At 49.1% G+C, this 22,445-nt stretch overlaps 1 protein-coding gene across 1 annotated transcript in view; it reads right to left on the reverse strand.

The window, feature by feature from the left end:
- Nucleotides 1-565: 565 nt before the first annotated feature.
- The window catches only part of SETD2 (SET domain containing 2), a 53,115-nt gene continuing 31,235 nt past the window's right edge, over nucleotides 566-22,445 (reverse strand). The window contains exons 12-20 of the mRNA XM_010563317.1: nucleotides 17,395-17,443; nucleotides 16,898-17,078; nucleotides 12,911-13,586; nucleotides 11,887-12,021; nucleotides 11,149-11,288; nucleotides 8,360-8,471; nucleotides 2,246-2,326; nucleotides 1,887-1,988; nucleotides 566-1,129 (exon numbers count right to left, since the gene is read on the reverse strand). Coding sequence (XP_010561619.1) covers nucleotides 968-1,129; nucleotides 1,887-1,988; nucleotides 2,246-2,326; nucleotides 8,360-8,471; nucleotides 11,149-11,288; nucleotides 11,887-12,021; nucleotides 12,911-13,586; nucleotides 16,898-17,078; nucleotides 17,395-17,443 — 1,638 coding nt within the window. The 3' untranslated portion in view covers nucleotides 566-967. The remainder of the gene's footprint in view (nucleotides 1,130-1,886; nucleotides 1,989-2,245; nucleotides 2,327-8,359; nucleotides 8,472-11,148; nucleotides 11,289-11,886; nucleotides 12,022-12,910; nucleotides 13,587-16,897; nucleotides 17,079-17,394; nucleotides 17,444-22,445) is intronic.

Below are 22,445 nucleotides of genomic sequence, written 5' to 3' on the forward strand. Positions count from 1 at the left end.
GGGCAACACCCCCAAAGACCCCAAAGCAGGTGGCACCAGGGGACGCGGCGTGATGGAAAAGAGCCATTTTAACCCCAAAATGTGCGCAGCCGCCCCTGCCCTGAGCTAGGTCACCCCAAAACCCCTTCCCGTTCCCCCCCACAGGGGTTCGGGGCTCATGGGGATGTTAAGGGTGACAAGGGGGGGGTCCCCGAGCAAGAGGGGACGGACCACCGAGTCAGGCCACCATGTCCCCACCGGTGCCACCGCCAGGTCCCCCCGGCCACCCCCCCCCGGCTGTGCCAAACCTCTTTCGGGGCCGGGTCTGGTGTTGATTTTTTTGTCATTTGTCTTTTTATTTTTTTTCTCTCTCTTTTTTTTTTTTTTTTTTACATAAAAAGTTCCGTAAAAATTGGATAAAGTAAAATGATTTAAGCAGTAAAATCAATCTTATCAACATAGCACGAGGCCTGCCAGAAATCCGGGGGCAGCCCCGCTCTGCAATATTTACATGAAAACAGATTAAACCTCGCAGAACCAAAAATAAAACCAAGGAAACAACCAAAAAAAAAAAACCAACCCCGAAACTATCCTTACAAAGTGTTCCCATGGTATCGGCACATCTTGGGCTAAAAGCAAAAAGAAAACAAAACCAAAAATTATCAATATATTCACATATACGTTAAAATATAATACAGAGCTTGGTGACGCACAGTGTGCGTGCGTCCGACAGCACCGCCGGGGTAGGGGAGCCGGCAAAGCCCGGCTTAGCGAAGCCCGTCTTTTCCTCCGCGTCGCCCCGGCAGCACAAACCGCCTCACGCCGTAGGGAACGAAGTTTATTTTCTTTTTTTTTCCTTTTTTTTTTAAAAAAAAATAATAATAAATTCACAGGTTGGTGGTTTAAAACCGCGAATCCTGGCAGAATAGAGTATTCCGAGGTTTGGCTGCATCTGGCATCGCTGCGGGGGTGGAGGTGGTGGAGGTGGTTACTCCAGGTCCGTGTCCTCTTTGGGTTTGTAGATGGCCCCGAATTTCTGCATGTATTTCTTGATATACTCCTTCGTCTTGTGTTTCACGTTCTCGTTGCACTCCAGATCCTCCGGATTCTTGCAGTATTTCAGTTCCTTGTTCATGACACCATGAGTCAGCTGCGGGGGAGAGGGGCCGGGAATACCCACCGTTATTCCCAATAATTCAGGTCTTGGGGATTCCCCAAGCTATTTTGCTATTATTCCCCAAATATTCCCCAAATGTTTGCTATTATTCCCCTAATATTCGCTACTATTCCTCAAACATTTGCTATTACTCCCTAAACATTCCCCAAGCCATTTTGCTATTATTCCCCAAATATTTGCTGTTATTCCCTAAACATTCCCCAAATATTGGCTATCATTCCCCAAATATTGGCTATTATTCCCCAAACTTATTTTGCTATTATTCCCTAAATGTTCCCCAAATCTTTGCTATTATTCCTCAAATTTTCCCCAAATATTTCTCAAGCTATTTTGCTGTTATACCCTAAATATCTTCTACTATTCCCCACACATTTGCTATTATTCCCCAAATATTCCCCCAAATATTTCCTATTATTCCCCAAATATTCCCCCAAATATTTCCTATTATTCCCCAAGGATTCCCCACATATCTGCTACTATTCCCCAAATATTCCCCAAGCTATTTTGCTATCCCCCAAATATTTTCAATTATTCCCCACATATTTGCTATCATTCCCCAAACATTCCCTAAGCTATTTTGCTATCATCCCCCCAATATCTGCAATTATTCCCCAACTATTCCCCCCCACATTGCTCTTTTCCTTCCCTTATCCTACAAGACGAGCCGGCAGAAGGGGCGATGCAATCCCCCCAAAACTCTCCCCCCCGACGGGGACAGAGGGGACGTCACCTTGCGTGCCAGGTGTTTGAAGTCCTCAGTGGTGGTGATGCGTCCCACCTTGCAGTCGGGTTTGCGGTAGGGGTTCAGGCACTGCACGATGAACTGCGACATCTGCACCAGAGGAGATCCGGATCCGACCTTGCCCTCGCTCACCGGCCCCGCCACCCCAGCCCCGGGGTGATGCTGACCCCCCCACCCAGCCCCAACCCTCCGCAGGGCCACGTCCCCAGCGGTGGGGTCCTCCACTCCAGCATCGTGTCACCTGTACAGGGACGGTGAACCCCGATATACCCCTCCAGCATCCCCTGGGTCACATCACCGGGGTGGGATGGTGACAACCCCCCCCCCGGGGTGCTGGGGAAACTCACTTCTTTCCTGAACACCTCCTTGCTCTTCTTGGCTAGCTCGCTCGACGTGTCCGCTTCCGCCGTCTTGGGCTTCTTGGAAGACTGGAGAGGGGGAAATAAAAGGATATTAGATGCCGCCCGGGGCGAGCAGGGATCTCCCCCATCCCCACTTTGGGGACAGCGCTCCTGCCTCCCCACCCCTGCCCCACAGCCAGGTGGGCAGAGGGCGCTTCCCGGCTGGCTCCCGGTGAGCTTCCCGGCCCGGTGCTGGCACAATTCCCAGCCCATTCCCGGCACGCTTCCCAGCTCGATGCTGGCACGCTCTCCAGCCCAGTCCCAGCGAGCTTCCCAGCCCAATGCCGGCATGTTCTCCAGCCCAATCCAGGCACACTTCCCAGCGTGGTCCCGGTGAGCTTCCCAGCTCAATCCTGGCAGTCTTGCTGCACTCCCCAACCCATTCCCAACACCCTTCCCAGCCCAGTCCTGGCGAGCTTCCCAGCCCGATGCCGGCATGCTCTCCAGCCCAATCCAGGCGCGCTTCCCAGCCTGGTCCCGGTGAGCTTCCCAGCCCAATCCTAGCAGTCTTGGTGAGCTTCCCAGCTCTGGTGTGCTCCCCAACCCACTCCCAACACCCTTCCCAGCCCAGTCCCGGTGAGCTTCCCAGCCCGATGCCGGCTTGCTCCTCACCCCAATCCAGGCACGCTTCCCAGCCTGCTCCCGGTGAGCTTCCCAGCCCAGTGCTGGCACGCTCCCCACCCTGATCCTGGCACACTTCCTAGTCCACTCCTGGTGTGCTCCCCAGCCCGATCCCAGCGCACTTCCCAGCATGATCCTGCCACAATCTCCAGCCCGGTCCCGGCACACTCCCCAGCCCAGTCCCAGCACACTTCAGCCACGCTGCTGAGCTGGGAGCACAGCCTCCAGGGAGGCACAGGGACCAATCCTCGCTCTTGTTTTTGGAAAAAAAAACTGGAAAAAGGGCACAAGCTGGTGCTGGGGGAGTCAGGCTGGTTTGGGGGGGGGAGAGCAAGTGCTGCGGTGGGGGGTATCATCTTTAGCTGGAGGCGAGGGAGAAGGAAAGCAGCTGATCATCCCCCTCCCCATTTATTTCACACATGTTAAAGCCTAATTACCGGCACAACAATGATTTGCAGGGATGAATCCAGCACGGCCGGACACCCAGGCCAGAGAGACACTGTCCTAACCTCAATCCTGGGACTGTTTGAGCAACGCTCGTTTATTCAGCCTATTAATTAAAGCCAGGCGCTCGGTGGCAGCTATCAGCCGCGGCAGAACCATCCCTGCCGGAGAGGTGTGCCCGGCACACCAGCACACCATCAGCCCTCGTGTCGAAAGTGCTGCGAGGGCTGGGACTCCACCAGCAAGCATTTACAGAAGATTATCTTTAGCTGTAGACAATCGTGGAAGGATAAAGTGAATTTTATAGGAATTTCTGGCTGTTCCCCCGAGTACTAATCCCACAAAGCACAAACACCAGCTGACTTAATTTGCCACCCGTATTAATGGAGTAAAAGCTGCACCCGCTGCACCCCTTCGCCGCCAGCTTAACACCCCTCTCCCCACGCATGGCCATCCCTGTGGGCTCTGCCTTCGAGCCCCATGACCTCCTCAGAGTCTACGATAGATAGCGAGAAGCAGCATCTCTTTTCCAGCACTGGTTTTTGGCAGAGATTTGGGTACCATGGGTTACCACGACTCGGATTTTAAGGACGGAGAGAGCAAAAGGGCTTGTAAAAGGCTTGCAAAGCCAGGGGAGATTTGCCGCCTTCTGCTCTTTGAAGGTGTCCTGCTATTTCTTTTAATTAAAAGAACCCAATTTTTTAAAGTATTTAACGCTGAAAAAAGCAGGAGCCATCCCATCCCTTTCAAATCCCAAAGACGCGCCTGGCTGAGGCTGGAGGGCAGAGCTGCAAAGTCCCAAGAGCAAACCGACGTGGGGCTTAAATCAACCCTTGACGGGGAAGTTTTATTGCCGAGGGCTGTCCCGAGCGAGCGCTGGTGCGTCTCTGGGCTGGCTGCACATCAAAGCTCTCCGCTCCCTGCCCGCGGCTCGGGTACCGACATCAAAAGGCTGGTGATGGGGAGCAGATGGCTCCCTGCCGGCTCCCGGCGCGGCACCAGCACGGTGGCGTCACCAAGCCCTGCCACCTTCCATCACCAAGCCCTTCTCCACCACCATCGCCCCGGCATCTCCAGCACACCCCAATATCTCTTAATTCCCCAAGCCAGCACAAGGAAGGAGTTATTTTCTACGTAGGTCAGTTTGGTAACAACTGGATTTTAATTTAGCCCTCAAAGGATGTTATAAATTATCAGCGCTAATTAGGTGGCTTAAGTAGAGCTGGAGGATGGGTTTGGAGGAGCTTGCAGGGAAGCGCTGCAAATGCCAAATAAAGAGGCGTGTAAACAAATGCGTAAAATGGTAAATGCAAAAATAAAGCCTGGCCTGGTTGGATTAAGCCTGGGGCTAAATGCTCCTAGGATTTTGAGCTCCATTGCTTCCCACCACCACCGCAGGAGCCACCCAGGCTGCGGGGGTGACCTGGAAGAGGAAATGGCAATTTTGGGGGACCAGAGCAGGGAGGAGAAGCCAAACCCCAGCTGACCACCAAGCCTGATGGATGGGAAAGCCGAGAGCCAATGCACGGCTGCAGTCACTGCCCCGGCAGCCAGCAGAGTCTGGCAGCTCATGCAGAATTCTGCTCCCCTTGGCCGGAGCACGAGGGGTGGGGGGAAAATCAGTGCCAAAATTTTGGGGGGCATGCGGAGGAGAAATAGGAACCATATTTCTAAGCTACTACTTGTGCAAAGGTGCTAATTTCTCTTTATGCTAAAATTAATCTTCGCTGTTAGGGGAAAACCAGCCTGGGATGGGGTGACAGTGGGAGGGGAGCAAGAAGCCAAATGTGCTGGGAAATTCGGAGGATCCTTTGCATAATGCTCTTCTCCAGCAGCATGGGATAAGGCTGCTGGAATCTGCTGATGCCAACCCTTCCGTGCTCTTCGGGAGGTACAATCGAGCAGGCACAAACACATCCATGCAATAAATCCGGGCTTCTTCCATCTTAAAAAGATGCACAAACTTCGGCATCCAGCCCTATGTCATTGCCAGCACTCCGCCAGGCCACCCTCTCAAGAAATCCCTTTTCCAAGGGAAAAAGCAGGTTTTGAAATGTGCTTTAAGGGGAAATAGCAAGCGTGGCTTTGCGTGCCTCTTGTGCCTTTCCATCAAAATCACTATACCGTCGTGCAAGCCCCAGGCAAGCTCACCCCGCGCTGACACCAGCCATGATGACGCCAGCCACGCCGGAGCTTTGAGGGTATCAAGAAGGGAGCAGATGATGCTCAGAAGCATGTTGAACACACTCCGTAGGAAATAAAATACCCCGGTCGCCGCCGGCACACGCGTTTCGCCAGGGCAAGTGGTGCCCCGCAGCCGGGAGACACCAGGAATAGCAGCAGCAGCTGTCGGATGGCCGGAGCTGCGATGCTGGTGGGTTTAATCTGTCTTGGAAAAGGTGCAGGGTGGGGAGGAGGATGGTAAAAAAATCCAAGGAATGCAGTTGCAATTTCAGGGTGGAAGCATCGTTACGGAGGCGGTGAGCGAGCTATGACCATGGGGGAATTCAACATGATTTCCGTGACCAGGAAAAACCCAACCTTCAGGCAATTCTGGCTGAGAAGAATGAGATTTAGAGTTCTAAAGTGAGTAAGAACCACATCACTGTAAGGTCAGCCAAAGCTGTACGGCCGGTGGTAATTTAGGAATGAGGTATTGACGGCTTCAGAGAAGTTTTGCACCTGAAAATAGGGATTTGGAGGTTTGAGTGAGCAGCGAAAACTCCTGGCAGAAGTAGCTGGCTCACATCTGCCCCGAGGTGAAGCCCTTTGAGCATCACCCCAGTCCTCAGCACCTTTTTTATCCCAAACGTTTTGACTCTGGCATGTAAACGCCTGCCCGCATTTACAGAAGCATCTTTCCTTGCTGCTCCCTTTGCAGTCGCAGGCACTGCCGAGAGCCTTAAAAGTCCATAGAAAAAAGACTCCCAAGCTGCAAAGCACCAGCACTACATTTTCTCGCTCAGAAGAGCCCAACCTTCTTCTCACCACTTTGTTCTCATCGAAGGGATGTTCCCCAGTATCTCCAGGCTGGTCCGCACCACTAAGCTTTAGCTCGTACAGCTACAGCAGCAAATCCCTCCATGGGGATGCACTTCACAGCTATTCCACATTAATAAAACCTCGCCTTAAAGCCTAAAATGAAGGTCTGTTTGCTAAATAGGTTCTCGTGTCTCGCTCCACACGCCGATATCCTTCAACAACAATTTGCAACCCAAACCCAGAAGCAACAGGCAAGTGCAGATAAACTAGGATCGACCCAAGGCAAGCACACAGCAAACCCTTCCCATCGAAGCAAAACACACTGTAGAAAACAGGCAAATTAGGAATATTTGTTGTTCTTTTTGCCTGAGTCATCTGGAGTGTTCAGAAAGTTGCGTGGGGTCAGTTCTTAATGCTTTTGCTGAGCACAAAAAAGTGAGGCATCAGCCAGAGCAGGGCAGCGCAAGGTTGCTGCACGCTACTGAACCCAAAGCTCACCGAAGGGATCCAGCAAGCCCCAGCGATCCCAGGACACTTGCGTGTTTATGAATCCTCCCAGTGCCGTGACATATTTGCTCCTTTGCCTGTCGAGGATTCCAGAACCACAGGGGATGCCAGCAGGGTACATGTGATGCTGACCCAGGGACAAAAATCATTTAAAAGGCTTTTCTGGATTTCTCTGCAGAAGTAAAGGCTCCTCAGCTGAGCACCGTGTGCCAACTCTTAGTTCATTTTCTAATTAACTTTTTTACAGGGACATAAATATTTGTCAATAATATAGTTTAAGTGAAGTCACCAGGAATCCCGGCTGAAGTACTTGGAGGCTTTACAGGGATTGGGTTAACCCTTAGGATCCTGGCAGCACATGGGAAAGGTGATGGCAGCAGAGCGGGACGTTCCTGGGCATTGTAGGACAGACAATGCCTTCAGTACCCACAGCAAAATCAGTCCTGGGTAGGTGGGTATCACCCAAGCATCGACAGAATTGCTCCCCGAGAGTTACAACCTGACAAACCTTTCTTTCCACAGCTCTTCTCTCTTCTTTTTAGGGAATCAGAAAGGTATATAGGGTAATTTATCTATAGGGGCTCAGCAACCGCTGCTCAGACTCTGCCCTCCCTGCTTTGCAAGGGCTGGCAGAGCTGGAAACCTGCGCTAATGGCAGACGTGTCCTCCAAGGAGGCTCAGTCAAGTCCCCTCCTCCCAAGCACCAGGGTAGATGTGGCCGCAGAGGGACCTAACTGGAAATCAAGCCCCATTTGGAAAGCAGCTCCATCCTCACAGGCGTTACCTTTGGCAGCAGAAGCAATGGAGATGCTGCAGCACTCACCAGGAAAGCAGAAAGGCAGCTGGTGGTGGAAGCCAACACAGAGCTCCCAGCTCCTCTGCTTCTGCTGCTGCACCGTTAGTTTTTCCTTTTTCAACGTTATTCCACCTCATGCCCCTTTTTTTGGCGAGTTATAAGGTCACCTCCACACATGAGGTTGCAGTGATGCTTGGAATCCAGGGCAGAACATTAGCTGCCCCCCAGGTAAGTCCTGCATTCACCCAAGCTGCAGTCAGCACAGCCCGAGAGGTGAACAAAGGAGCACCGGGGTCTTTACCAAGCCAGCACCCAGAAGGATCAGGAGGTGAGAGCACAACGAAAATCTCTGCTCGACTATTTGTCACCACCGCAAAACCTGGCAGCAACAAAGGGAAGCTGCTCTTCAGCAGCTACCGGGCAGCACAGCGTATTTCATCAGGTATTTCACAGTGGCAAGAGAAGAACAACTTAACTCCGTTAATTCTCTACCACTATTTTAAAGCACAAAAAAATGGTGGCCCCATGGTCAATATAGCCACTACAGCTTATCTTAGTTTGCTGCTGTCCCTCCATCACCCTCCCAAGTCAGTACCAACCCCAACAACAGCCCTGGTGTTCACTGCTCCTACTCTGCAGGACAGGATTATCCCCATGGTCTGTCCAAGAGACGTTAACGCTGAGTTTCTCTCGCTGACCCCCGCGCTTACCTTCATGGGGTTTTCATCGTACGTTGGGGTCCCGAGGTCCATTTCAGCTTCGTGTTCAAGGCTGGCGTCATCCCCTGGGCTGTCCCAGGTAGGAGGGTCCCACTGGGTTTGCCTGGAGGAAGACAGACAGACCATTGTCACTCTTAAAAGTAACCGGTACCTGCTTATCAATTGCTCCATCAACTGGGACATCACGTCTCCATCAGTCATCAAAACTCTTAACGGGGTTGTAACGCATGGCCTTATCTTGCTATTAATGATGAGGTTAAGTAGGCTTCCAAGGTGGAGGAGGCTAAAGCCGAGCAAGAAGAACTTAAAAAACGGAATTTGCATGATTTTCTAGCACTGATGACACTCAATGTGGGATCAAGGGAAGTTTGTCACAGGCATGAAATAAATAAATAAAGGCAGTAAATAAAGAGGGTCAGTGATTCTGGCAAGGAAAGATGGGAGACATCACAGCAGAGACCTTGGGAAAGGTACTGCTTCCTGCAGAGCAAGGGGCAGCTGTTGGTACCTTGAGCTAAGCGTTCAGCCACAGGTATCTCATTGTGGAAAGGACACAGACCACAGATCTTGAGAAAGACCACAGGAATGAGCAGGAGCTTGAAAGGATGGATGGGCAGATGACATGAAGCTCATCCATATGCTAGAAGAGGCTAAACGCACGGCCAGAGCTCTTCTTGGCTCACTGCACGCGGGAAGCACCATTTCTCCAGAAACATCTTGGCTGAGATGGGAAAAGCCATCAGAGCCTGCTCGGGCTCAGCAGGCCAACAAGCAGGGAAGAGCCCCACCATGCTCAAACCAGGGAAGGATGGGGAGAACTGGTCTGGATTTCCTCAAGGTGGGGAAGAGAGGAGTGGGCAGCCATCGGCATCCCAGAGCAAATACAAGACAGTGCCGGGGAGGAAAACCACAGACCAGGGCAGGAACACAACCAGGAGAAATGGGGGCCAGCAGGACAGACCGCTGTCTTTGCAGGACTAGGGCGAGCATGGGACTCTCCCTCAGGTGAGAGGACTCACTCACAAACAGACTAAACAAGAGGGATGCAAAGGACAGATCTCCAGACCTCGTTAGGTTTGGAGGTCACCTAACATGGCAACTATTTTCCATCTCTAGACTCTGTGTGAAGCCCCGATGTGCACTCTTCAGCTCAATACAAAGAAATCCTGAAAGCCTGCATCAAAAGAAGCTGCCAGTTTGAGTTTCTCGAGGTTTCTGACCTGTATCAGAAACCCTGTCCCACTTCAGGGCGTTTTACTTTTCAGGATGTGCTGGGGGGAAGAACGAAAGTCTTATTTCAATGAGCCCCCATGTGCTTCATCCTGCTACTTAATTCTCCAGATACTGCTGAATATCCCTGACCTTGGACCACTATTAATTTGATTGCCAAGTAGAATGAAATATTAAAACAAGACAGCATATCAACAAGTAAGATTTGCTCTCCTCTACTGGCCTCATCCTTTTGGAAAATATACAGTTAAAAAGAAGGATTGAAAGAAATCTTCCAGCATGTGTTCCTCAAAGAAGTTCAAGATTAATTATATTCAATTAGTGGCTTCTCAAGTAGCTGCAGAAGATGCACGGAGGAGGCATTCCTCGCCAAGGGGGAAGGCTCAGTTGGGTCTCCTCATCTCCTTGCAAGACTTCCAAACCACGGCACAAATTACAAATTCCTGCTCGACTGTTTTCTTTTTCTTTCTGGAGTTTGAAGGTCTTCTGCACTGCCCTTGGTGCACCTCTTGATGTGGAAGGTAGCAGGAAGGAGTCCAAACAGGAGACTGAAAAGATCAATCGAAGCAGAGATATGTGCACAAGTAACAAAAACTGACATCAAGACAGTCAAGACATGGAAGAAAATACTGAGGTTTAACCCTTTAGAGAGATGGATCCCCATACAGAAAAAAAAGTCCTTTCCAGAAGCCTAAAATTCATGATACTCATTTTAGATAAGTTCACAGGTATTGATCCAAAAAACCTGGTGCCTTCCAAAACTGATCGCAAAGGTGTGGGAAAAACACCGGGAAACTCTATTTCTTGCTCCAGAACAGACCAGAGGTTTGAAGATGGAAAAAAAAATGAGGGTGAGAAAACAAACCCTTTGATGCCGCGCACCACAGATCATGGCTGATCTCTGAGCCACCAAAGACCTCCTGTTCATATGGCGTGCCCACCGCAACGTTCGTACGCATGTTAAAGCCTCCACAGACAGGGGTTATTTGCTTGGCACCGCTGCCAGAGCCGCACGGGTGTTTCAGAGCACGAGCGGCAGACAAGGTCTCTCTCCGCCTGTTAATTCTGCTGCCATTTCAGCACCATGTGGGGCATGGCGTGTTCTGGCAGAGCGATGGGAACCAAAGATGATGTCAAAAAAACAAAATCCAACTTGACCAAGATGCTGGGGAGAAAGACGTTGCTTTGATGGGATTTTTTTTTTTTGCAATGCGATGTCAGAAGTGGAGCTCCTCACCACCGTGTTATCACACCGGGTTACAACTCGATGCACAGCTGAAGTCATCATTTGTAAGGAAATCGTTTGCCATCATCACACTTCTGCTTGCAGAAAACGGGGCTCTATCCCCAGGCCACATTTATGGAGATGAAGGAAAGGTTTTGAGCAATCTCAGCCTCCCACCCACCCAGCTAACGAGCAGCACCCCGCCAGCTGCCTAACGAGACACCAAGGGCTGACCATCCATTTCTCTTACACCCAATCCCTTTGCTTGAGCCATCAAACTCCAAGCCCGAAGCAGCCATCACGCTTACCTTGTTATCACACTCACCTTGTTACCACATGGTAGTAGTAGATCTTTCCCTCTGGATCTCGGGCTGTTTTCCAGTTGGGTGGGAGGACAATTGTTTTGGGTTTTGGAGGGGATGGTGGAGGCAAGTCCAGGAGGTTATTGGTCACCACAAGCTCTGGCTGAAAATAGCACAAAAGGGATGAAGAGAAAGACATGAGTGGCTGTGAGGGTGGTCAGAGCAGCCCTGACAGCTCTTTCCCCCACGACAATGACTTTGTTGAAGGTAAAACTTAAAAACGACATTAGTATTGGCCCAGGAAGTAGCGAGGACAGTATCTTTCTCTAGTTCTTCATCAAACATCCCAAGCACCCACTCGACCACACCCTGAGCTTGTAATACAGCCATTTTGCTACCCGTGCTCTTAAATCCTCCGTGGTGGATGCCATAACCACCATTTCTGATAGATGGGCTTCAGAAGTGAAAGCAGGACATGGAGCTCCCATGCACCCACCCATACACAGCCTCCTCAGATGCGCTGGCAGAAAGCCCGAACACAACATGATCTGGGCTCAAAACCCCCAAAAATATGTCTGCTGCCCACATCCAGCCTGGACAGCAGCATCCCAAAGGCTGCCAGCATGCTGCCGCATGGGAAACTCCTCCGGCTGGTACCACCAACGCTTTCACAGAATCCAGAAGCCATGGCAAATCACAGAAACCCAAAGCAGATGTAGTAGATGAACACTCCCTATCTTTTCTGAGCCACCAAGCCTTACCTGCTGGATGGGCTGAGGCTGCCCAGCTGCGACGATTGTAGTTACTGCTGTCGGTGGCTGCACTATGACTCCCTGCGGATGAGCCGTGTAAATCTGCTGGCCCTGGATGTACTGGAGACCTGGCTGGGCATAACTCTGAAACAGAGCACAGGGAACCACAAGTCAGCTTGCTTTACCAAAAAACCCTTTGCTGGAAGACATGGTACAGCTTCCCTTACTGGGAAGCAAACAGCAGAGGCAAGAAGAGGATAATAGTCCTCGACGACTAGTGGAAGATAACTTCCAAACCAAACAACAATAACCAGTGACTGAGGCAGGGTTCAAGCAAACGATCTTCATATACAATTGGCCTATTTGCTATCGCAGGAGTCGTACAATTGCCTACATCTTGCTTTTAGGAAGAACTAGGCATTGCTGAACGCCAATATCCTTGTTAAGGAAGACAAAGTAAAAGGAGACAGCACTTCAGCATGGTCATTCGGAGCTCAAGGCTGAGCCTGATGGAAAGGGACATGTAATTCAGAGAAAACAGATAAAAAAGGTTGATCTGTTGGGTTTTTTGGTTGGTTTAAGTCATACAAAAGCTGGTAGCTCCAGACCCTGCTTCCCAAGGTCAACAGAAGGCAAGCTCACACCTCCATGTTTTACTGCTTACTTGGTCAGTGACAGTGGAATCTCTTACACAGAAATATCCGTTCACCAGAATCAACAATCAAGAAAACAATAAAAAATAACTTTTATAAATAGGTTAAAAAAAGTCTCTGCAAGCTGTGAACTCCTGCTTGGCCCCAACAATTATGACATATGGCATTTGTACATGGAAAATACCCTGCCTAAATGTGCTTTTGTCAGACTCATGCATAGTAAGTTATCTGAGAAGTGCTACTTCAGCTTAATATTAGAGCAAAGTGGGATGCTCTCATATTAAGAACACTAGCAAAGACTGAGCAAATAAATTGTACCAGGCTGGTACTCTTCATTTTGTGGGTGTTTTGTGCCACACTGTGTCTGAAATGGAAATTACCTGTACAATCGGTGGGGTCGTCTGTGAGTAGGGGGATGTCACACCGTAAACGGTCTGACAGGTCTGTCCTTGGTAATATATGGCTGGTTGGGACTGGGCTGGTGAGTACTGCTGTTGTACAGCTACAGTCTGCTGGCTGGAATCCCAGACTCCGTAGCTCTGGCTCTGCACCGGTCCCGGTGCAGCCACGGGCAGGACGGCCACGTTGGGTTCTTGATGGACCACGGTATCGCTTTGTGCTACATACTGTGGAGTTGTAACCTCCATCGTTGTTGCTACATGTTGGACTACTGGTACCGGCTGAGGAGTAGTTAGGGTTGGTTCCACCGTGTGCCCAACCAAAGTCTGCGGGTGCTCGTACGCCGCTGGCGAGCACATCGAATCCATGGTGGGCGTGGGCAGCAGCACCTTGCCAGCGTTGGGGTTGCTGGGGTCTACATAGGCTTGCATGGGGTAGCCAGGCGGGTAGCCGATAAAGCTGTGGTGGGGCGTGCCATAGCCCATGGAGTCGTAGGGCAGGGGGGACGTCATCCCCAGGTTTTGCAGTTGCTGTTGCTGTTTCTGGGCTTCCCGCTGGGCGACCTCCTGCTCAAACAGCTTCCTGCGCTCCTCCGTGGACAGCTTATTGCGATCCTTAAGCCGGACTTTCTTCTTCGAAGATGCTGGTGTGTCATACCTGGGAGAGAAAGAAAAGAAAAGGCTTTGTGAGACCTCAGAAACCTGCAGGTCCAGGGCTCCAGCAGTAAAAGGGCCATCACTGACGGTAGCAGACCTGGGGGGACCCAAATGCCCAACAGCAGCATCAACTCCTAAAAACATTCATTTGTTTTCAGCTGCTTGACCAACCGTGGCAACACATAGAGAGGAGAAACACCCACTGGTCCTGCTCATCCATGAGCAAGGAGCCAGGGCAGAGGATGAGCTAAGTGGTGCCACTGGATTTATACACTTCAGTTGGTGCTGAAGCTAACGGAGATGCAAAGATGCAGCAGAGGTAGTCTGGAGGACCTGCTAGGCAGCACCAAGATACCCGGAGAGGGGAAGCAACATCTCCAGGACCAACAGGGAACCCAAGGAGAGGGCAGAATAAGCAGGGTGCCCCCAAACAGGCTGAGTACCCATGCTGGAGACCCTCTGTCATGGTTTCCCAAAGCAGGACCACTGAAGAACGGTTTTGGAAGAGGGTCTCCAAACAGAAAGCACAGCTCTCACCACAGCATCTTCACCCCCAAAGACCAGGCCAGCTCAGCGATGGGGAAAGCACCCCATCTTTCTCAACTAAGGACTCCGCCTTAGACACTGCGTGTTTGCAGACATGACAAAGAACAAGGGAATTACAAACAGCACGTCTCTGTTTAGAGTTATGCTATTTACTAGACCACAGATTCAGCTTAAAAAATAATAAAGTGTGGATGGATTTTTTAAATTCTTTTTTACAAATAAGAATTTTCATCCCGAGATGCAGAGCAGCTGGAGGGATTTTTCCAAGGAGTTAAAGAAGAAAAAAAAAAAAAAAGCCTAAGGACTTTGATCAAACCTCAACCATGGAAAATTTCAGATCAAAGGTGGATATTTTGAGAAGTTATGAGTGTGGTAAAACAGGGATTACAAGCAAAAATGCTTTGCAGCCCTAATATAATGGATTCTACAAAGCATCCAGTATATTCTCTATATACTCGCTTTATGTTCATGCGTTCCATTTACATATCAAAAGCACATTGCTACCAACAGATACACTTAAGATGTTCCCTCGTGTTCCCAGAGTAGCTGCAAGGATCTGTTAATGTGAACCTTATTGACGTGAAGAGTTTGATTTCAATAATTAAAGTCTTTCCTGGCACTGCCTGGAGAGTTTACACGAGAGGCAGCCGGCATGAAGGGACGGGCAGAAGAAAACCGAGGGTTTAGCATCAAGCAAGCCAGCAATGCTCTTCTGTTTGCTCTGCTCCTCTTTCCACCTATTTTATTATTTTGTCTTATTAAATCCTTCATATAACCAAGGGGGACAGCCAGAGCGGGAAGAGCATCCTCAGGGAAGGATGCCAGCACCCCAGTCCTTCTCCTGGCGAGCACCACTCACTGATGAGGACATGGCTGCAGGAGGGAAGAGCCAGAGCAGGCGACTCCTTGCCCACAAAAGAGCTTGTTCTATTTAAAATAACACAAAAAATACGCTATTTATTCCATCCTTCTTCGTATCTCTTGACACACCGCCGTTACTCAGCTCCACGTCTAGCCCCAGACCTCAGTGATGCTTCCATCCCCCAAATGGCTAATTACAGTAGTATAGATTTACATTACAGTATTATAGATTTACGTCTTATTTTTTATCCAGATGTTTTAAAGTTTCCCAGCACAACTCAATACGAGGACAAAACTCTCCTCGTCTGGCTGACTCACTACCCATTGTTCCCTAATTACTAAGTGGCTTTAGATCCTATTTAAGAGGGACAACAGAAAACTGACTTCTTTAAAGGAAATTCCTCAGTATTCTTACTGCCTTTAACATGAGCTGAAGTCTCCCTGAAATGCAAGACGTGGAATATTTTCCTTCTCTTAATTAAGAAGCAACTTTCAAGGGAGGAAAACGAGCATCTGGTAGCAAGCAGCCGCTGATTCACGCACTGTGTTGGACCAGCCCTGCCACCACCATCACCTCTATCGCTCCTTCGGCCCCTGGGAAGGTTTGGCTGTGCCCGGTCACACGCTCGCGGGGTGCTGGGGAATAACCCTGGGAGCCAGCGCAGGCTTGGGCGCTCTAAAAGCGCTGAATCTATAGGAAAAGGAAAAGGCAGCTTTCGGTGGCTGCCAGGGTTGTTGCAGCGATCCAATTCTCACTTAAAATCCTGAAGAACAGCTAATAATTAAAAATATTTTTTGCTTCTGCTTGTTCCTTGAACCGGCCAACTCATTAAGACAAAAGACGTCTACATTTCAGTTATCTAGCCCTTATCCTTACTCTTCCAAACACTCATCCCACCAGACCTTAGCAGAAGTATTTCACGTGGAAGGGCACAACTCACGCTAGTGCAACACAAATGGGTTGCTTTCGTTTTCTACTTTATTTTCAGCATCTGTGTGCACTGTAATTTAAAGTATTTTGTACTTTCACTGGAGCTTATAGACTTCATGCCTTGTTTCCCTAGACATCCTGCATTTAAAAATCTTTTTTTTATAAGATGTAAGTAAATTTGAAGTCCCCGCTCTCCCTTGTATCCATTACTTGCAAAACATATGCAGGGTAGGTGGGACTCCATCGGGCAATGGAGCACCCACAAAAAAGAAACACAAGGTAAAACCACCACAAGGTTTTTAAAGCTTAAGAGGTGCTTTCTCAGCCGAGGCAGCACGATGCCGCCACTCCCAGGGAAGACAGGAGACACAGCATCAGCTTGGTGGGGTCATACCTACCTGGACCACTTTCCTTGCACTCAATGGTTTGGGGGGATATTGACTCAGTCAAGGAAGTTGTTTTGTGTTTGAAATCCTGTTTGGCTTGGGTACTGCTAGCTCTTGTACAGGTACAGGCTTCCTCGTTTAAGTTTAGAATAATCCCCACGTGCACTGGGGAGAGGTGGATTAGAAGAAGGGAATGGGTTTTGAAGGACTCAGAAGACGTCTCTGCATTAGGAGGGCTATATCCCTCATTTCTGTGCGAGAGCTGGATATAGCTTCCCTTGTCACCCACCTAATTCCCAAAAAGTGCCTCAAGACAAAGGTGTAGGTTATCTGAAGATGAAGGTGTAGGTTATCCAAGAGGAGAGGCCACCTAACACCTAGGAGCCACCCAGCTCCAGCCAGGGAATGCATCTCACCACACACATGGGATTCCTCTACAAAAAAATTTCCTTCCCCATCCCTGGGTGTTTTCAAAGATCACCAGAACCATTTTTCCCAGAGTTTTTACCCAGGACTACTGCAGATCCGACACTCCCAGCCCAGAGGTCAGATCCTCAGCCCTGCCACCACTGCCACTAGACAACTTGCCTGTCCTCCGGCCTCTTCGTTCCTCGCTCATACGCTGAAGATGGAGGGGACAACGAGTCTCTCCGTCTCTTCTTCTCTTTACTCTGGCTCTGCCTCTCGGGATCCCGCTCTCTACTCAGGATGGGGTTCTTCGGAGTAGGAGTCTGATCCCTGTGGCCCGCTGTCTCTCTCCCACGGTCAGCTGTTGGGGAAAACAGGTAAAAGGGAGAGAACTTTCATAATTCAGAGTATTGCTAGCTCCCCTCTCTTGCAGTTTCAGTAGCTTCTGTCAGTCAACAGCATCTTCATTCAAACAAGTTATAGGTTGCCCCATATCAGCCTCAGGGCTACATTTCCCATCACCCACTGCTTAGATTATCTTCCGTATTTACAGGAGCTGTTTTCAAGGAGTAGGAATGCCAAGCTATGAAGGCAGAGCATCTCTTGACAACCCAGACTGGGAAAATTAAGTGGTTTCATAGGAGCAGAGCGATACATGGGAAAACGTGAGTACATACCACTGTTCTCCTTTTCTGCTTGACTCTTCTTCGGGATCCGGTACACCTCCTGCAAAGCAAGCCAGAAGCAGGGTCAGAGTTTCAGCCGCTCACAAGAACAACCCCAATAACTATGGGGCTGCAAGAATTATAACATAGCACTAATAATTTAGCAATTCAATCACAATTTTAGAAGAAACCGAAAAAAAAGGGTCTCTCTAAGCAAAGTTCTGGTTTTAGGCAAATTATTGCAGTGCTTTCTATATATTGCCTCTGATCAGCATTTCACGTTTGATGAGTTTGGGTGGCTTTTTGGGCCAAGTGCTACAAGCAGTGCTGCAGGATGTAAGCTGGCCCTCCCATCCACACGCTACAAGTACCTGAACTTGCAGCTCTGCCAGAATAGCAAGCAAACGATTTTTGCAATTAAACAAGCTACCTTCCAGGTGCAAAATTGTGCTTTTCTACCTCTTATTTTGTCAGCCCTGGTGTTCCCACAGTGAGCACAGCCAGCACAGATCCCAGTTGAGTCTCGGTTTGTCGGGGTGTCTAAGGCCACTGATCCCTGCCCTGGCAAACACAGCTGAACACAGGCACCTGACCTGTCCTCTAACGACACCGCAGTGATGTGCCTGTCTACCACCAGCACCTGAAGACCTCTCATTGTACCTGTCCTGGTCTTCAAGGCAGTTTCAGGTAGTCCTGCGCAGAGCAGGGAGTTGGACTCGATGATCCTTATGGGTCCCTTCCAACTTGAGATATTCTATGATTCCACGACAGCCACAGTTTCACCACATTGGAGAAAATAGACACAGGGTCCACCATGTTTCCCATGATGTTCCCCAGATCCAATGCTTGACGTTGGAGCACCCCGAGGGAAATGAGCAGGAGGCCATCTCCCAGGTCTGAGTAAACCCCTTTGACCAAGCACCTATCAAAGGCTGCTGAGATCAGCTACCAAGGACCACCACCCCTTCTCCTACGGCAGACAACTCCGCACCCCGCTGCTTATCCTGCTCTGGGGTCCTCAGCACAGGAGAGACATGGACCTGTTGGAGCGGGTCCAGAGGGGGGACACAAAGATGATCAGAGGGCTGGAGCACCTCTCCTGTGAGGAAAGGCCAAGAGAGTTGGGGTTGTTCAGCCTGGAGAAGAGAAGGCTCCGGGGAGACCTTACTGCAGCCCTTCAGTACTTAAAGGGGGCTTATAAGAAAGATGGGGACAGAATTTTTAGCAGGGCCTGTTGTGATAGGACAAGGGGTAATGGTTTTAAACTAAAAGAGGGTAGATTCAGACTAGATCCAAGGAAGAAATTTTTGATAATGAGGGTGATAAAACACTGGAACCAGTTGCCCAGAGGGGTGGTAGATGCCCCATCCCTGGAAACATTCAAGGCCAGGTTGGACAGGGCTCTGAGCCTGATCTAGTGGAAGATGCCCCTGCTCATGGCAGGGGGTTCAGACTAAATGACCTTTAAAGGTCCCTTCCAACCCAAACCATGCTTTGATTCTATGATTCTTTTTTATATCAAGCCATATCACCCAGCTGAGCACCAGGCACTAGCCCTTTGAAGAAGCATCATGTCCCAGATAACCTGCAACTACCAAAGAAACTCACCTTTCCCATGCATTAAGCAGCCTCCCTGCACCCAATGGCTTTTTATATCCACATTTTGGCTAAGAAAAATATATTTACATTACATATATATAAGAAAAATATATTCTGAGTCCTGTGTTTCAGCCTAAGAAAATATATTTTCCTTTGGTCAAATAAATGAAAGTATAAGAAACCCTGTTGTGATCTGTTCACAAGACACAACCACTTCAAAAGCACTACTGAAGGTTAAAAAAAAGTGATTTGGGCCCAGATTCGGGGTTTTTTTAAATATTTTTGCTTCTCTGTGGAGCTTGAACACAACACAGCAAACATGCACAGTTTGAAGCATCTGCAAATACGCTATCATGTGTGCTGTGACCTCTTCCAATGCTAAGAGGCACTAGGAGTCTGTAAACACGCCCTTTTTAAATTTTTCAAATTAATTTACACATTTGCTATGGATCAAAAGAGGCAGGAGCAGGAAAACCAGATCAGGACAGTCCAGAGCATAGGGGCAGGACACAGAAGCATCGCTAGCGCTCCCCTTTCCCTGTAAACCCTTTTCTTTCTGCAGCCCAGGTGTGCTGCCCATGCCCATGCGGCTCAACCCAAGTCATGCCAAGCTGGGGAACCCCCCCTGACCATGAGGCAGCAGATCCACAGGGACCAGGGCAGGGAGGAAGACTTGTTGAGCCCACAGCCACCGCCTACATGCTCTTAATGCCATAGGGGACCAAGGGCTCAAAGCAAAGCAGGTTACAATGCACATCCAATGCACCTTCTGGATCTTCAAGACCCCCAAGCCCAGCCCTTGCCGTGCCACCAAGTTCCAGCCTGGTTTTGGTCCCCTTCATGCCCCATCCCACTCGCAGCACCGAGGGAATTCTCCATTAAACACACTCAGGCTGTTAGTCATTGCTTGTAGCATTTTTGACCTTCTAATATCTGAATGCTAGCACAATTCCTGGTACTAAGTCACGCATTTCAAACAAACCCATGTTTCTTCTGTCTGTGTTTCAAGGCAGGTCATGATTCAGAAGCCTGAGCAGCACCCAGCTTAGCTCCAAGCCTGCTGGCAGAATAAACTGGGGAGAGGAGATTTCTGCTGACCTGTGGGGCTTATGTTACACAGGTGTTTTTTAACTAGGTTTTGTGTGCCTTCCAAGGGTCTTTAGGGCACCCTCTGACCACCTCCTTTAATTATCCTGTCTGAGCTTTAAGTGTATTGCATTAAACCCCCCGTGTGTCTACTTTCCGTCATTATTATTTGCAGTTACAACCTCTCAGCTGCACCCGCACAGCCCCTTGCCCACACCACTGTCCCCCGAGATTTCTGCCCACGCTGGGTCGGTCCCCAAATGCCACCGACTCAGTCACCCGCGCCGGCCTCCTGGAAGAAACCAAGCCTTTAGCCCAGGATGATGGGGGGGGTTGCAGCCACAGCAATGTCAGAGATTGAGCTGAAGAAAAGGTGCTGCTTTGCAACAGGGAATTACAAGACATGTCATAGCACTTTTGATTATTTATTGCTTTTCTGACCCGCCGGCAGCCCTGGGGTTATGCCTCTTGCTCCGTCCCATCTGCAACTCCAGGCAGAGACAGCACCACAGGAAGAAAGGGGAGAAGAGGAGCCTCAAAGAAAGCAAGCGCCAAAGAGGGCATTTTGCTAATGCATTTTGCTAAGGCGATAGGTAATCCTTTGCAACTTCGAGTTAGTTGAGCCAGGAATCATTTCTCACGTATATATAGATGGCACACTACATGTTGCTGAACCCCAAAAGCCACGTGAGCAGGAATAACTCATCGACACTGTCCCATTAACTTAATAAAACAGGACAGGACTTGAGAATGAAGATTCCTGGACCTATGGTCCTGGTCTTGCAAGTGCTGGGACTGGGATGGCCACAGCTTCACGCGACATCCTTGTTAAATGCCACTGGATTATGCAGCAACAATTATTTCAATGTCATGTTAAGCAACCACATATCACTACAGATTACAAAACAAGTTTTATTAGCACCACTGTGTTTTCAATTGTATTTTTAGTTGCAATATTCTGACACTCAAAGTGTAAATGACATGTAATCTTATTAGAGATGCTAATAATCCTACAGTGCGTAGAATGTATAGAGAGGTTTTACAGCACTACTGACTGTCCAAGTGCTGGTAGCTTGGAAGAAAAAGCTTGCTTTTTTTAATTCCAGTTTGTATACAGCCCTTGTGCTGTTCCCTTCCTGAAGTAATATAGTAGTTCACAAGAACACCCAGTTATATGAAGCAGAATGTGATGAACCAGCTATTTTCTGGCTGAATATGACCAGTATGGTCAGGCAAAAGGAAACAAGACCAAAGAAACCAACTATGAAAAATCAGAGAGGGAAAATGTGGGACATCCCTGATAGAGGTGGCAGCTGCATCCCAAAAAAAGACCATTAATTCATAAAAGATATACTCAGCGCTGTACAAATAAGCTCTTCTGGTGCAGTGTGCTGAGATCCTGGCTTTCCCAGGGCAGGATTTGTGACTTCCTATGACAGGAGATGGAGCAAAGCCAAAACCTCGGTGAAGCCACCTCCCCAAGTGCACGACCATCAGAGCCTCCGAATGGTGTTAATTCTTCATACTTGATACGATGCCACATGCACTGATCATACCTTGATGCCTTGGGGGCAAAAACACCAGGAACCTTTCCTACAGCACTAAAATATCCTTTAATTTAGGGCATGGATGAGGCAGAGGGGAGAAAAAGATGTGTTAAACTGTTATTGAGGGAGTGGAGGCTGCTTCTAGTTGGGTATTTAAAGCTTCCCTATGCTCAGATGTACGAAGCTTTACCTCGACTTGACTCTCAACCTTGTATAGTGTTCACTTTCTAAATAAAATCCCACTTGATTTTTTTAAAGCTGGTTGGAAATTAATCAACCACCATCTCTGCTGGGCTGCCTGGTTGCACCAGATTGCATCACTCATTAGCAATGTCCCCACCTCCAGCACTGGATTTAACAAGAGAGCCCAGGTTTGAGAATCCCACTTTTACTGTGTTAGGAGAAATACCCTGTGCCCCATGGGCTAAGAAAATATATTTTCCTTTGGTGCAATAAATGAAAGTATAAGAAACCCTGTTGTGGTCTGTTCACAAGACAAAACCACTTCAAAAGTGCTGCTGAAGGTTAAAAAAAAAAAAAAAGTTATTTTGGCCAAGATTTTTGTTCTTTTACATATCTATTTTGCTTTTAACTAAATGCAAAGAAACAAGGCAGCAGCTTACTGTTTGGGGTGGGGAGGGATGCAGAAGGAGCCAGCTGGGATAATAAAGCCTATATAATGCTATTTACTTGCCGTCCAGCGGCAGGGACGATTTTGCCTCTTACTGCCTCTTGTGGGAAGGAGCTGACCATGAGCACAGCTTCTGCAGAACAAAAAGCACCCACCAGCAACAGGTTTTCTCTATTTACTTTCTCTCTCCCACGTCAGCC

The sequence above is a fragment of the Haliaeetus leucocephalus genome, unplaced genomic scaffold (assembly GCF_000737465.1).
Source record: "Haliaeetus leucocephalus isolate CR32 unplaced genomic scaffold, Haliaeetus_leucocephalus-4.0 Scaffold0, whole genome shotgun sequence".
Taxonomy (NCBI): Eukaryota; Metazoa; Chordata; class Aves; order Accipitriformes; family Accipitridae; genus Haliaeetus; species Haliaeetus leucocephalus.